Source organism: Stegodyphus dumicola, chromosome 1 (assembly GCF_044657685.1).
Source record: "Stegodyphus dumicola isolate Sdum_Otavi_A_Nest chromosome 1, ASM4465768v1".
Lineage (NCBI taxonomy): Eukaryota > Metazoa > Arthropoda > Arachnida > Araneae > Eresidae > Stegodyphus > Stegodyphus dumicola.
Genome location: NC_140768.1, coordinates 98,553,126 through 98,568,535, shown reverse-complemented (window position 1 = coordinate 98,568,535; position 15,410 = coordinate 98,553,126). Strand labels below are relative to the sequence as shown.

General features: G+C 31.4%; 1 protein-coding gene across 1 annotated transcript in view; it reads left to right on the top strand.

Moving 5' to 3' along the window:
- The first annotated feature begins 916 nt into the window (after positions 1-916).
- The window catches only part of LOC118192721 (dipeptidyl peptidase 2-like), a 95,916-nt gene continuing 81,422 nt past the window's right edge, over positions 917-15,410 (top strand). The window contains exon 1 of the mRNA XM_085818033.1: positions 917-1,125. Within this exon, the coding sequence (XP_085674159.1) occupies positions 972-1,125 (154 nt within the window). The 5' untranslated portion in view covers positions 917-971. The remainder of the gene's footprint in view (positions 1,126-15,410) is intronic.

Genomic DNA, 15,410 nt, shown 5'->3' with positions numbered 1-15,410 from the left:
TGCGCAATTAATTTCCTTCAAAATGATTGAATTATGTAGTTCTTCTCTCCGGTTAAGAATTTTATGCCTTTAGTTAATCTGCATGCAATAGTTGTAGATTTATCAACAGTTTAAAAGTTGTTTAAGAGCGGATAAGCCTAAATTTATTTATCATAGCCGCCATATTTGTTTACATTTGAAACTAGAATATTGAATTCAGTTTCTGCCCCTATAGTGACTTTTTGCCTTGGGACCAAAAGTAAACTTTCAGTTTTGTGCACCGAAAACTCTGCCTTCTTGCCTGCTGGCCGAATGGCTTGTTTTTGGGTAGAAACTCTAATTTTAATTATAATTTTTTTTAAAATTGTTTTAACTGTATTTGGTGTTTTACATTTTTCTATATTTTTCAATTTTTAATGACGATATTTTGAGGTTTTATGTATTTTTGCCTTGCCGCAAAGTGAGAACTGAATGTGATATCTATCTATATTGAACTTCGAGGAAATACATTTAAACGAAATACAGCAAAAGAAAAGCGCATAATGTAATATTCCATACAAAGAAGTCATGTGGTATCCGCAGCAGATTTTTTTTTAAGGGAAGCTGTTATTTATAAGCGAATTCTCTAACACATTATATTCATTTTAATGATATTTTACTTTAGTAGTTCAGGTTACAAAATTAAATCAATACATTTTTTTTTTTAAATTTGCAAGCCTTTGAAACAAATCATAAGTCACAAAATATATATAAAAAATAAATGAATAAAAAAGCAGCGTTTTGAATGTTTTCATATGACTGAAGCTTTCAACTCTAATAATAGAATTCCGATTTTTCGAAACACTGATAAGTTTTGAATGATTTTTTGTGTAATCAAGAAGTCATCGCACAGCTTCTATCTGAACGCTTCTTATCTGAGAGATTAGACGCTGTTTCACTTACGAAAATCACATCGAGAGGTTTAGAGCGATTGTTCAGAAGAAAGTTTTAAAATGTACATCTTCTACTTTTTAGGTATTTTTTTCTTGTGTATTATTCAGTCAATATGTGTAAATTATAAAGAAGATTACTTTGATCAAAAGGTTGATCATTTTAACTATTTATCTACTGGAAATTTAACCTTCAAGCAACGTTACTTGTACAATGGTAAGTGATACTGTAATATATATATATATATATATATATATATATAGTTTTAGTTCTTCATAAGTACTTTAAGAAATTTCCATTTTTTTTTAATTACTTTTGTTTTTGTTTTTGAAGACAAACGTTTACTTAAACTTCTTTAAATGGCTTAATACATGAATAGAAGTCTTTGATAACTCCTAAAAAAGATCTTTTAGCTTTAATTTATTCAGATTAAGCTACGCCAGTTTAGATTTTAAAAGCACCCTAGAATTGCCTGCCGTACATACTAGGTAGTGACTTTATTCATTAGGACAGTTTGTTTCTATGGGGAATCTTAGATCCTTAAACATTTTATTTCAAATATATTTGGAAATATTTGAAAATTTAATTGATATATGTAATAATTTTTAGAAAATATCTCCTTTAAATCTTCTATGTTTTTGAGATAAATACTCGAGGAATTATATTTAAAGCCATTTTTTACACAATTTAATGTTTTTGGATATTATGAAATTAATTTTACCGTGGTAGATTTATGCAGGAACACTGAGAAGAACACCTGAAACATCAAATTTATTAGCTTGTGTTTTGAGCGAAAATTAGAAATGTTATATCAGAGGTAAAATTTCTCTATAGATATGGTTAACTGGACAGCACAGTTTAATGAACCATATATCTGGTTGTTTCTGTATGATATTTCAGTAACAAAATACGCAAGAATTTAAAGATATAGCAGAAAAATATGCAAGAATAATTTATGTACTGTAAAAATCTTCTGCAGCAAGTAATTCCTATGTACAATAATATGTATGCATGCAAATAACAATTCCCAAATCAAAAACACGATGTTATTACAGAACAGTGATACTATCCGGGGAAAAAATGAGTTTGCCATTAGAGATTACAAATGTTTTAAATCCGTATTATTCAGTGTAGTAGCCACTAGCCACATGTTGTTGATAAATATTTGAAATGTAAATACTGTGACTGCTAAATCTTCTATTTTAATTGAGTAATTAAAATTAAAGAATAAAATTTAAAGTAATAAAATGTTAGCCATTGTTATTGATCGTAGATCAATTGACTTGCCAAGAGGAAAAAACCAATCCACTATCAATAAACAATAAACAAATTAATTGAGAGTGTTTCGTCTTTTTTCTAAGTAAGAATCAAATTAGTTATTTTGCTAGATTTAAAGCATAAGCTACTATCAAAACTCAAAAGTGAGAAAGATAATTAGTCGCTTCAACCAAAATACTTGCCACAAACAAAAGCGGAAATAAAAATGAGTTAGATTTCCCTTTTAATTTAAGGTCCTTATTAAGAACTGAATTGAGATCCTCACTTTAGAAAAAAACTTTCCCCGACACTCTCACAGTATAGTAAAATCAATAAAAAATTATTGAGACTTGTATAAATTTATATAAAATAATTGATATACGTACAAAAAAAGATATTTGAAAACAACAGAAATATGTACAAATTAATATATTCTTTTATATATAAACGCAAAATCAAGAGCAGTATTTAAATACAAATTCAGGTAGGAATTGATGTCAGAAAGGAAATTAAAATTAACTAACTTGTTTGTAAAATTTGAAACGAAATATCTATGACTGTAAATGTACTCAGTGATGGAATGTAATAGGGTTGTTGTATTTGGTGCAAGAAGATAGTGGTTGGTGACCTATTGTACTCTGTTTGAGATACTGAAGTCATAAAGGTTGGCGAGAGAAGCTTATTTAGTTAAAGTTATCATTAGAGACTAATTTCTTAGTAAAAATTTTTAATCTACCAGAAGAGATTAATTTATTTCTGGCTAATGGTTTAAAAAGCATCTAGGAGAAGTTATTTTTACTAGTAAAGGGCTGTTTACCAGACTGAGAAATATGAAATGGGCCAACTAGTTAGTAAAAGAATAGAATTTCAGAAAAAAAACTTATAATTTGCGTTATATAACAAAAATAATTACACAATTTACAAATCTTTAACTAACAATCATCCAACTTATTTCGTCTTTTGCAGCTTTTATGAATAAATTATCCCCATCAGTCAACAGATTTAAATTGAGTATTGCCTGCTTTTTTAAGATAGAAATTAATAAATTTATCTAGTACTAGATTATTTTTAAGAACTTGAATAAGTATTGATATCTCGGTTTGAATATCTAGTGTATAGGTATAAATATTTTTTGATTTGTTGTAATTGACTAATGATTGTGTTCCTGATTACTTTTCTGGAAATGTTTGATGTCCAATTAATTAATTTATTAGTTTCAAATTTGAAGTTTCTGTTTTGTCATCGAGTTTAATCTGTGTGTAGTTAACTATTTGAAGATCTAAAAATTCGATTACGTTTTGTGAAGGATTAGTTTTATTAAGAATACAGCTTTTGGAATAAATTTGGGAATTTTCTATTTTGTTAAAACTATTAAAAGTGATGAGATCATCAACGTATCTGAAAGTACGTTCATAATAAATTAAATCTTTTTGTTGTAGTGTTTTTTGAAATTTAAATTCTTGAATAAACAAAAATATGTTACAAATACTAGTATGAGCTCCCATTGGTATACTTGTTATTTGTTTAAAAAGTTGATTGTCAAATTTCATGTATTAAAAATTATTAATTTAATTATTTAATTATTAAAAATAGTGCAGTGAAGGAGGTTCTTCCATTTATTAAAATCTAGAATAGTGAGTATTTTAGGAAAGTGTTTTGGAAGTTAAAGAAGTCTAGTAAATACTTCTTTCAATGGAAGAGAAGCATGTTTTCATAGTAGTTAATATTTTGTATGTTGATAGTCAGTAATGTTAATTACAGAAATGTTCAATCAAAATCGTAAAAAACAACCTTATATTTAGCGTAGGTATAATGAAACACTCAATCGATTTCGAGGGCAGCTAAAGGTCCCTCCTCATCAGGAGAAAGAAATACATAGAAAGAAGAAAATAGGAATCACAGAAACACGTGGTGCTTATCAGCACTGCACGTCGTTATAACTAGATTTTTAATCAGAGTTGCACTGGCCGCCTACTTTTACTGAGCCAGGCTGTCTGATCAAGCATAAAGAAATATTAGCGAAGTTAAAATAGGGAGCGAGGGGCAAATGCACATTACGCTCAAAATCTGAACTTCAAATAATGGAAAGCAACCACTGAACGGATTTTTATACCCTCTGGTAGTACCAAGTGCGAGGAGGTAACGCCATCTATCGGCAAAAATAATTGAATTAAGACAGTAGAATTTTAAAGGCATTAGGAAGGACTGGATTGGACTTCAAATCATTAACTAAACTTTCTAAATCTTTGTGAATGTGAAAAGCCTCAAGAAAATCCAATTCGCCTATGGAAGAAGCCTTTTGGATGATTTTTGCAGACCCAAAATCAAAATTATGGTTAAAAGTCCAGCTATGATACGCTATTGAAGACTTGTTAATTTCCCCTTTTTTGACATAAGATTCATGTTCCTTGATACGAAACTTCAACGCTCTTTTTGTTTGGCCAATATATCTTAAACCACACTGACATGATATACTATAAATTCCCCAAGAATTCAAGACAGAAACGCAATCTTTTAGAATCGAAGGGTGAATTTTATTAATAGGGGAGAAACCGACTTGAAAATTGAATTTCTGGAGAATCCGTGCAATTTTATAGCTAACAGAAGGATAAAATGGAAGCACGACAAGGTCATTGATATTATTTCTAACAGTGGAATGTCTTCTTTGATGGGAATCTGAAAATTTTTTGACGGCTTTATCAATAATCACGGGAGAAAATCCACGGTCAATCGCAACTGCTCTCAAATAATTAAGTTCATTGGTAAGCAAAGATTCAGAGGAACAAACTTTTAGCGCGCGGAAAACATAATAGTAAAAAGAAGCCATTTTTTGCTTAACAGGGTGGCATGACTTGGCATGGGGTGGTAAACAAACTGCAAAGGGTTTACGGTACACAGTGGTGCTAAAACCGGTTTCATTGCGGATTATAAGAATATCGAGGAAGGGGAGGGAATTGTTGGATTCAATTTCAAGAGTGAATTGGATGGCTGGATCAATTGAATTCATAATAGATAGAATCTCGGATAAATCCTCTTTATAACCGTCAAAAAGTGCGAAAGTGTCGTCAACATACCGAATCCAAAGACGAAAAGATAATTTATCAAATAATTTCATCTCAAAATAGTGCATATAAATGTCAGCAAGTACCGGACTGAGAGGATTACCCATAGCCAATCCTTCAACTTGACGAAAATATGCATTTTGGAAAACAAAGTGGGTTTGACTTAGAGAAACTTTAGTAAGCGAAACCAACTCATTAATTTCAGTATGTGTGAAGTGAAATTCCCGAAGCCTAGTTTCAAGACAATTTAGTGCTCCTTCGACCGGAACATTAGTAAACAATGATTTGACATCAAATGAAACCATAATGGAACGAAGTGGGGAAATATTTTTAAGTTTATCAATGACTTCAACAGAATTTTTTACAGTGTGAATATTGTTATCAAGTAGAGAAGAAAATCTGGAAACTAAATATTTGGCCAAAGGATATGAAGCAGTACCTATGTTGGAAACAATTGGTCGAAAAGGAATACCGGTTTTGTGGACTTTTGGAAGAGCATAAAGTCTAGCGCAATTAGTAATAGGCGGAATAAGTGATTTCTTCAACTGAGTTGGCAGAATGTGGGAAGATTTAATAGCACTTTTTACTTTCATGAGGTCCGAAGTTGAAGGATCTTTAGGGATCGAGCAGTATGGGCCTTCATTTATCAATTTAGAGACTCCAGTAATATATGTGTGTTTGTCCATAACAACGATCTGTCCGCCTTTATCAGCTTTAGAGATAATGATATTAGTATCAGAATTAATTCCACGTAAGATCTCATTTTCCTTTTTGCTAAGATTAGAACCCAAAGATTTATTGTTAAAATTAACGTTATGAGTAATTAGGTGGCGGATTGTATCCTTCTGCGTTTCCGAAATTGTGGAGAATTTAAAGGCTTTCTCTATAGGGGCGATGATTTGAGGAATTGAAGGTTTAGATGTCTTTGAAAAGTTGAAATTATATTTTAATACTTTTAACTGATCCTCCGAAAGATTCCTATTGGAGATATTAACGATGGAGTTAACGTTTACAGTGGGAAGATCAGCTAGATAATTGGGACTATCCGACTGGTGTGTGAGTTTTTGGAATTTAGAAATGAGCACATTTTTATGCCGTTGACAAACGGTATCGGTTCTAGACCAGGATGTATGTTCAAATGAGGAAAAATTTTCAGTGGAATTAGCAATTTTTAAATGGAGGTAATATAATTCAAATTCAATTTTAGATAAACGTTTGCGTGTGTCCCTTATAATGTGACGAAGAAGTGCTAATTTGAATTTATGCAAAATTTTTGAAACGTGAACGGAAGCTTTAAGGCTACATTTCACATGTATAAATTTGGGAATGAAATTTTGATGTTTGCATTTAAGTAGAAACTGTAGATGATTCAAGAATTTCGTACGCTTAAGGCGTAACTTACAAAATCGGTTCCTGTCAGTGGACATATTGTGAAAAGGGCACAAGCAAGAAACAAGTGAACAAAAGAAATGTAATTCCGAAAGTCCAAACAAGTAATTACTTATAACATGAAAAAAACACCAATAAATAATGAAGACAATTTTCATCAACAAATGACAAAAACATTCCAAAAGGAGAGAAACATCCAATACTGAAAAACCAATAGCCACGTGGAAAGAAGCAACGAAAGTCAAAATCGTGCACGTGGTAAACCGAAAAAATATAGAATTACCTCGAAAATGCCGGTTGATAGCATAAACCAAATCCGAAAAAATGTTTGTTTACCACCCCATGCCAAGTCATGCCACCCTGTTAAGCAAAAAATGGCTTCTTTTTACTATTATGTTTTCCGCGCGCTAAAAGTTTGTTCCTCTGAATCTTTGCTTACCAATGAACTTAATTATTTGAGAGCAGTTGCGATTGACCGTGGATTTTCTCCCGTGATTATTGATAAAGCCGTCAAAAAATTTTCAGATTCCCATCAAAGAAGACATTCCACTGTTAGAAATAATATCAATGACCTTGTCGTGCTTCCATTTTATCCTTCTGTTAGCTATAAAATTGCACGGATTCTCCAGAAATTCAATTTTCAAGTCGGTTTCTCCCCTATTAATAAAATTCACCCTTCGATTCTAAAAGATTGCGTTTCTGTCTTGAATTCTTGGGGAATTTATAGTATATCATGTCAGTGTGGTTTAAGATATATTGGCCAAACAAAAAGAGCGTTGAAGTTTCGTATCAAGGAACATGAATCTTATGTCAAAAAAGGGGAAATTAACAAGTCTTCAATAGCGTATCATAGCTGGACTTTTAACCATAATTTTGATTTTGGGTCTGCAAAAATCATCCAAAAGGCTTCTTCCATAGGCGAATTGGATTTTCTTGAGGCTTTTCACATTCACAAAGATTTAGAAAGTTTAGTTAATGATTTGAAGTCCAATCCAGTCCTTCCTAATGCCTTTAAAATTCTACTGTCTTAATTCAATTATTTTTGCCGATAGATGGCGTTACCTCCTCGCACTTGGTACTACCAGAGGGTATAAAAATCCGTTCAGTGGTTGCTTTCCATTATTTGAAGTTCAGATTTTGAGCGTAATGTGCATTTGCCCCTCGCTCCCTATTTTAACTTCGCTAATATTTCTTTATGCTTGATCAGACAGCCTGGCTCAGTAAAAGTAGGCGGCCAGTGCAACTCTGATTAAAAATCTAGTTATAACGACGTGCAGTGCTGATAAGCACCACGTGTTTCTGTGATTCCTATTTTCTTCTTTCTATGTATTTCTTTCTCCTGATGAGGAGGGACCTTTAGCTGCCCTCGAAATCGATTGAGTGTTTCATTATACCTACGCTAAATATAAGGTTGTTTTTTACGATTTTGATTGTCACATTAGCGTGTTTCTCTTCTAGTCTAGTCTACAGAAATGTTATTATTGATAATCCAGCAAAAATGATGTCCTGTGTTAAAAGTAGTGAAGATTAAGTTACAAATATTTTTCAGTTGTTGTGCAAATATATACTCTAAATTTTTCTAGTAATTATTAGTGCAATTTGCTATGAATCTGAATTTAATTGATGTTTTATGAAATTTAGGGGAACAGCATAAAGGTTAGCGAATCTGTTATATCTAGGTTATATAAAAATGTCGAGTTTTTTATGAAATGCATTAATTTTGTTTATTATTGAGTTCTCAGTTGTGTTAGTTAGTTGGTATGTATTGACGTTCTAAAGTTCTCCCTGAAAAATTTGGCTGTCGTAATTTTTCAAATGACCTAAAATTATTATTTGCTTTATCTATATATGCTGCTATTGTAAATTACTTTTTTAAAAATTTTTTAACACTGGATAAACGTTTAGGCCAATTAAAGGTACTTTTAAAGAGTTTAATCTTTGTAATTAAGTGTTAATCTGTTAAAGTACTTCATGCTTCCATTCTGAAAAAGCAGTATTAGGTAAAATAAGTCGAATGCTAGTTTTGACTATAAATTCGTTTATGCTATTTTCTGTATTTTTATAGAAAAAAACTCTTATTGTTATATTTGGCAGGTCTGTATTTTGCTCCATATTTCATTAGTTTTTCTAAATTGTAAGTTTTCAATGATATCCAAGTTTCCTGTAATTATGCGCTGATGGTGAGAATCAATCTAAGGAAGGAATTGTGGCAATATGCAATATCATTCTGCCAGTTCATTTAGTAATTAATGAGCAAACTGCTTAAGGTTTTTTCATATTTAAATGCTATAACTGCTTTGGTATTAGTTGCCGAGAAGAAAATTTTACATTTATTGAGAATATGAGAAAACTTTAATTGGTCAAATTTAGAACTTAGTTAATTTTTAATACTTTAAATTCTACTTTTTAATTTTACAATTTAGAATTTTTACGGTTCAAAATAGTATTCCTATACAGCTTATTAAATATTTTTACTACAATAGAAATATAAATAACTTATACATAAAATACTGACTCAAATTTATTCCAATAATTCATCGCATTAAATAAATTTATGATCCTTGGAGACGATATATAAAAAAAGTTTTTCCAATAAAAAATTGTTGATTTATTACTCGGGAGCTTTACCGCAAGAATTCGGCTTTTTAAATTACTCATATATATATATATATATATATATATATATATCAAGAAAGGTAGTAATTACAATATTGAATAACCAATTTGGTCTAGAAAACATCTTGCGCAATATGCTGCAAAATAAGTAAAATAGAAATTGTAGTAAGCTCGCCTAAAAGTTACCAGGAGCTGTTGCTCCAAAAAGTATACTTTCATAATACGATATATATATATATATGTATCTACTTTCATAATACGAAAACTGTTTTATTGGATTCCGCAATTAATAATTCATCTAAATAGCTTTCGAACGACCAATTCAGAAAAGCTGCTAGAGTTTACGGATTTCAAATTATGCATTCGACTTCTTTTTCTGAGAAAGTTATTTAAAAACTAATTCAGGTAATGCAGATTTCACGCGATGAAGATGAAAATTAGTTGTTTTTTAAGTTAAGGATATTAAGATCGACTATAATATCGAAAATGAATGAATGATTTAAGATTACTTTATCGGCACTAGAAAATCTAAACTATAAGAGCAGAATGTGATTGTGGTTAATAACTTAAAATTTCCGATAAAGTGTTTGCTGTACATTTATCTTTTTTTTTTTTTTTTTTTTTTTTTTTTTATGCTTTTCTCAGGGCCACGCCAGTGCCTCAGTGGTTATACTGTGTTCTACCTGATTTGTATGCGATCCCAGGCAAACGGACTGGGTACATGTTTGGCTTTCCCCGTGCCTAGCGTGAATATATGCCCCTTTCTCTCAGAGCGCCCTCCACGAAAACATCACTCCTCTTAAGCAATTAATTCTCGTGCTTTGACGTATCTATATAACATGACCTAACATAACACTTTTTTCCTCAGTTCCTCATATCAATCAGCAGTTTTTTTTTTTTCCCAATAAGATGATTTACAGAATTTTTTTTGCTTCCTTAACTTTATATCAAACATCATTTTCTTCTCAGTCATGCCATATAAAATTGAAAGAAAGTCACAATGTTTTTAAAAGCAACATATGTTTAGATTTCTCGATACAGTGTTAAAGCCTGGTATTAATTTTTTTTATTAAACATACCTTTCTCCACACTTATGCCACCTCAAATTTAACAGCAAAATTGCAAAACATTTAAAAATAACGTAGAATTCCGGATAATGTTAAAGTGTTGCCGTTCATTTAATTTTCGCTGTATTATTTCTTTAAAAATTATACATGACGATAACAATAATATCCTTCTATTTAGGTTGCCTCTGAGAATATCCTTTTATTTGAAAAGTAATACAAACATAAAAGTGATATGGACAAGAGAGTGCGGATCGAGACTAAAAGCACGTGTGGTGCTACAAAATGCTCGCGCAAGAGCAATGAAGCTGACTACTGGCAATGAACTTGCAAAATATGCACACAATTACTGTTACAACATCTGTAATGGAATGTTTTGAAAGAATATGCTATTTCGGTGTATTGGATATCCCTGCAAGTATAGAGATTTGTGGTCATGATTTTAGAATACTCCACTGATATAAAATTGAGGATATTCAATTGGTAGTTTCTAAGTTCCCAAGTACCTTGGAAGACAAAACTGAAACTAGTACACACAACTTGGAGCAAGTTTATTGAAGGTTCGATTGGTATGATATTATATGATTTTTGTAATGATGTGTGTGAATATTGTTGCGAAAAATTCAGCTGCGGCAAGATAGCTTCCCCACAAAGAGGAGTTAGGGTTACCAGAAAGGGCACGGTTGTCCGATTTGGCGCGAAATCGCTCATTTGGCGACAAAATTGACGTGTCATAGAAGAAGTGAGAACATTCTAGAACTTATTCTTAGCGATTTTCCCGAGCATATTCTTCGAATAGGTAGGTTAAAGCTATATATACCATGCCTATACGCGGATTAGGAGTATTTTAAATTCAGTAGTGTAGTACAGTAATAATGTGTACTCAGTTCAGAGATTAGCTTGGGAGCGATCGACCGAATCGGGACTGTACTTTAGGGCTTTGCCGTGAAGCTATCTTTACCATTATAGCATGAAGGCTGTGTTACTTCAGCGTGTTTATCGTAGTTCTTCGACAACTGTAAACGTATCTTTGGAACTGTCCTATGCAATACTGCCGAATAAATTGTATTTTGATTCTTCATCAAGTGTTATCATCAGGTACTCCAAATCCACGAACCCGTAGAACGCAACAATATTTATGTAATCAAGTCACTGCTTTTTGTTTAAAAAATGACCAGGCAAATAGGTTTTCCAAAATGTGTTCTTATTGCCCATTTGCTTTTCAGTGTCCTCTTACTACCCTCGGAACAGTAACGCCCCTTAGATTTCTCATGGTCTACAATGGGAAATTAACGTGTAAATATTGGATTCGAAAGTCCATGAATTAAATACCGGATTCGTGAGCTTGCGATTATCTCAGTAGATTGGTTATCAAGTAAGAAAGTTTATTTCAATAAGCATGAGATAAAATGTTCTTAACGTTTATACTCACGTGATTGATTGTATAAGCAAAATAAACGTTGCAAAGCACATATTTCTAGATAATGGCTGAAACATATAGTTTAAAATATTCGAAAAATTCTTAAATGCAGGGTTTCGGTAGCGAATGTATTAAAAGCTACCTAGGCGCACTGATTTAAATCAGTACAAATTTTATTTTTGAAAGTGTGCTTTTATTTCATGTACGTGCAGAATTTTGCAACGTTTGCAACGAGTTTTAAAACTTCAATTTAAAAAAGGAGTTTATTAATCCCTTTTTTTAATTTATTAGACCTAAAATTCGATTATTTTTTAATATAAATTTTCTAAGATATTTTTAAAACAAGTACGTAAAAGATTCTTTTTAGCCCAAAGGAGAGTTAGCTCAGAAGGGCTATTAATTTCGTTTTCGCATTTTGCGTCGATTCAGGCGAATTTTGAAATTGTTGCCACCAAATATTAGATCCATGTATAATTTTAAAAAAATTATATAATGCAGAATCTGCATAAATGTATATATGCTTCTTGCACTGTGATAAAAAACGGTACCTAGACCCATCAAATTTTGAATGGCGTACATCTCCACCCGAATATGGGCATCTAGAAGCCAAAATTTGGAATTTGTTCTATTATCTATTTCACATTTTGTAAAGTATTTATGAGTTTTTGGTTAAGAAACTCAACGATTTCAAAGCGAGAAATGGCGACACAGTTACGGGGGGCTTTTCTAAATATTTTGCGATATTGCTGTTGAATTGAATTTAATGGTTTAAGTGAGAAGAACATGATATTTAATAAATAAAGGTAACACACAAAACGTTAAAAAAACGCCCCTTCGGCGTAATATAAAATCTGAAAGCTTTTAGATACCTTCTCCCCCCCCCCCCCGAAATATCAAGAAGTGTGGAAATAATTAAGACTTACTAAGGATCGAAATTAATTTTAAATTTTGAAGAATTATTTCTTCAAAATTATTTTTCGAACTTGTAACGATAAACTAAAGGAATTAAAAGAATAATATTTTTCAACTTAATAAATATTAGAACTGGAATTGAATTTTTTACTGCAGTTAAAAAAAGATGCATTTGTATTTAATTTTTAATCGAAAAAATTCGAAAAAGGACTTCAAAATAAATTTGTATTGTCTATGTAATTACGTCTTTCTTTAAACTTTTTTCGATACACCGTAATTCGAATAATATTGAAATTTCCTTAGTTATAAAAATATTATTTTATTTTTCCATTTGAGAATTACATAAAATGTTTCGTGGTCACCTTCAGGAAATATAACTGCTTACATTTTTAAAAAATTCAAGCATTCCAAATAAAATGCTAAAAAGTCCAAACATGAGGAAATTTAGAGCTGGGTGGTTACATTTTTGTAGCAAATTTAAAAAAAAAAAATTTTTAAATTTTTAAATGAGTATATTCCCTAGATACAATTTTTGATACTAATAATTTAATACAAAGAATTTATATCATGTACTTCCGTATATTACAAAAATTTTCAGTTATTAAAAATGTTGTACCGAAATCCAGTTTCCATCCCATGGACATAAGAAATAATAATAAATTTTATATCATGTACTTATATATATTAAAAAATATTTTCAGTTATTAAAATCCTAGTTTTCTTTCCATGGATATGAGATACAAAGCATCTCTCTCCATAGGATCCATGGACATATAATAAAAAGTTCACAGATTTTTTCTAAATATTTGATAACTTCAAAGATTTTATGCAAGAACATGCAGGTTTACAAAAAGATGTCTGTAACTTGCTTCTGAACCGAATAAAGGATGAATGATGCAGGATAACTTCTTATCGGTCGACACACACACACACACACACACACACACACAAACAAACAAAAAACAAAAACAAAAAACAAAAAAAAAACTGAAAACATTCAGATTTTATATTACGCCTAATCGTGCGTTTCTTAAATGTTTTGTGTATTACCTGTGTTACCCTTATTCATTAAATATCATATTCTTAGAACTTAAACCACATAAAATTCAATTCAACAGCTATCCACAAAATATTTAAAACAGCATATCTTTAGAATTTCCGATAGACAGTCTCGAGTGCTGAAGATCAATATTTTTTTTTTCCTAAACAGTGTTGCCATTACTCGCTTTGAAATCGTTTGAGTTTGCTAATTAAAAATGTCGCTAAATTTTTACGAAATAGATAAAAATACAAATTCGAAATGCAAAATTCGGGCTTCCAGGTGCTTATGTTCTGGCGGATGATTACGTAATTCAAAATTTGATGGCTCTAGGTACCGTCGTTTTTTTCACAATGCAAAAATGCATACATACATTCAGGCAGATTCTTCATTATTTAATTTCTTTAAATATAATACAGGGGGGGATAATATTTGTTGGCAGCAATTTAAAAAGTGATTCTCTGTTCATAGTGAACTCACGCAAAATATCGTTTCGAGAATAATAGTCCTTCTGGGCTAATGCTCCTTTGAGATAAAAAAAAAAAAAAAAACTTCTTTTATGTAATTGAGAGCGGAGCATTTTAACTTCACACGTTAAAAATTTCTGATTAAAATGTGTGGAGTTAATGACAGACTAGTCAAACGTAAGGCAGTCGGGGCCTATTATGTCAGACAATTAATGTAGACATGGAGCTCTTACAGGAGTTTACAACAATTATCTTCCTTATTTCATGAGGAAATATAAAATAAATTTCTTTGGCACCTGAAACCTAGGGCTTTAAATTCGGACTCTGATCTTAGCCAATAAGACATCCTGAGTGTGTAGGATTGCCCTCTGGATTTTAACTAAAGTTCCCAAACTTACTAAGATAATCCAGCAAGATCTGGCTTCGTCTGTGAAATTAATTGCTTAAAGAGAAGTTTTAAACCTTTCTCTTATAAAGTTAAATGAACTAAATCCGCCACTTGTACAAATATTTTATTTCTCAAAGTTTAATTTAAAAATTAAATTGGGGCTGGAGACTACAAATTTAAGTATTCTAGCTAAGCGTTGGCTCTATTTTTCAAAGTGTGCCACTAGGGAGCCCAGCAGTGTTAGAGCGGTAAAAGCGCTGAACACGGGTAATTCGACGCGGATTTGCATTGGAGTTTTCATGGTTTACTCCATCTGTAACATGGATACGACAGAGTTTCTGTTAAAATTATCCTCCACGAAGGCATCTCTCCCCATAGGCAAATAGCCCTTGAGGGTAATAACGAAAAACTGTTGTAGCACAGCTAGGCGAGAGGAATGTACTACGGTGAACGTTGCATCCAAAAGCTCTCTCTGAAACTTCCAAATTCTTTGACTTAAACACTCATTTACATCCTGGTGAGAGCTAACAAAAAAAGTGAAAGTTGTATTCCATATCATCAGAAAATAGATTAATTAATGTAAGGCGCAGCACTGAATCCAGGGAAGAGTAATGGAAAGCATTTTCAGATCGAGTTAAAGTTCTGCAGTATCATCTCCCTATAAAAACACTGGAACATTCTTATCAATTTTAAATTAAATTGACCTACGTTTAGAACCAGGACTCTTATATATCACTTTGTTGCAGAAGTAAAATAAGATCATTTGATACTCTCGAAATTTAAACTCGTAACTTTTTGTTGCATACCTTTTATATTATTTAATTAATAAGTTAAAGAATTATTATTATTATTGGTTTGGCCTTTTACACTACATGTCTTAATAATGA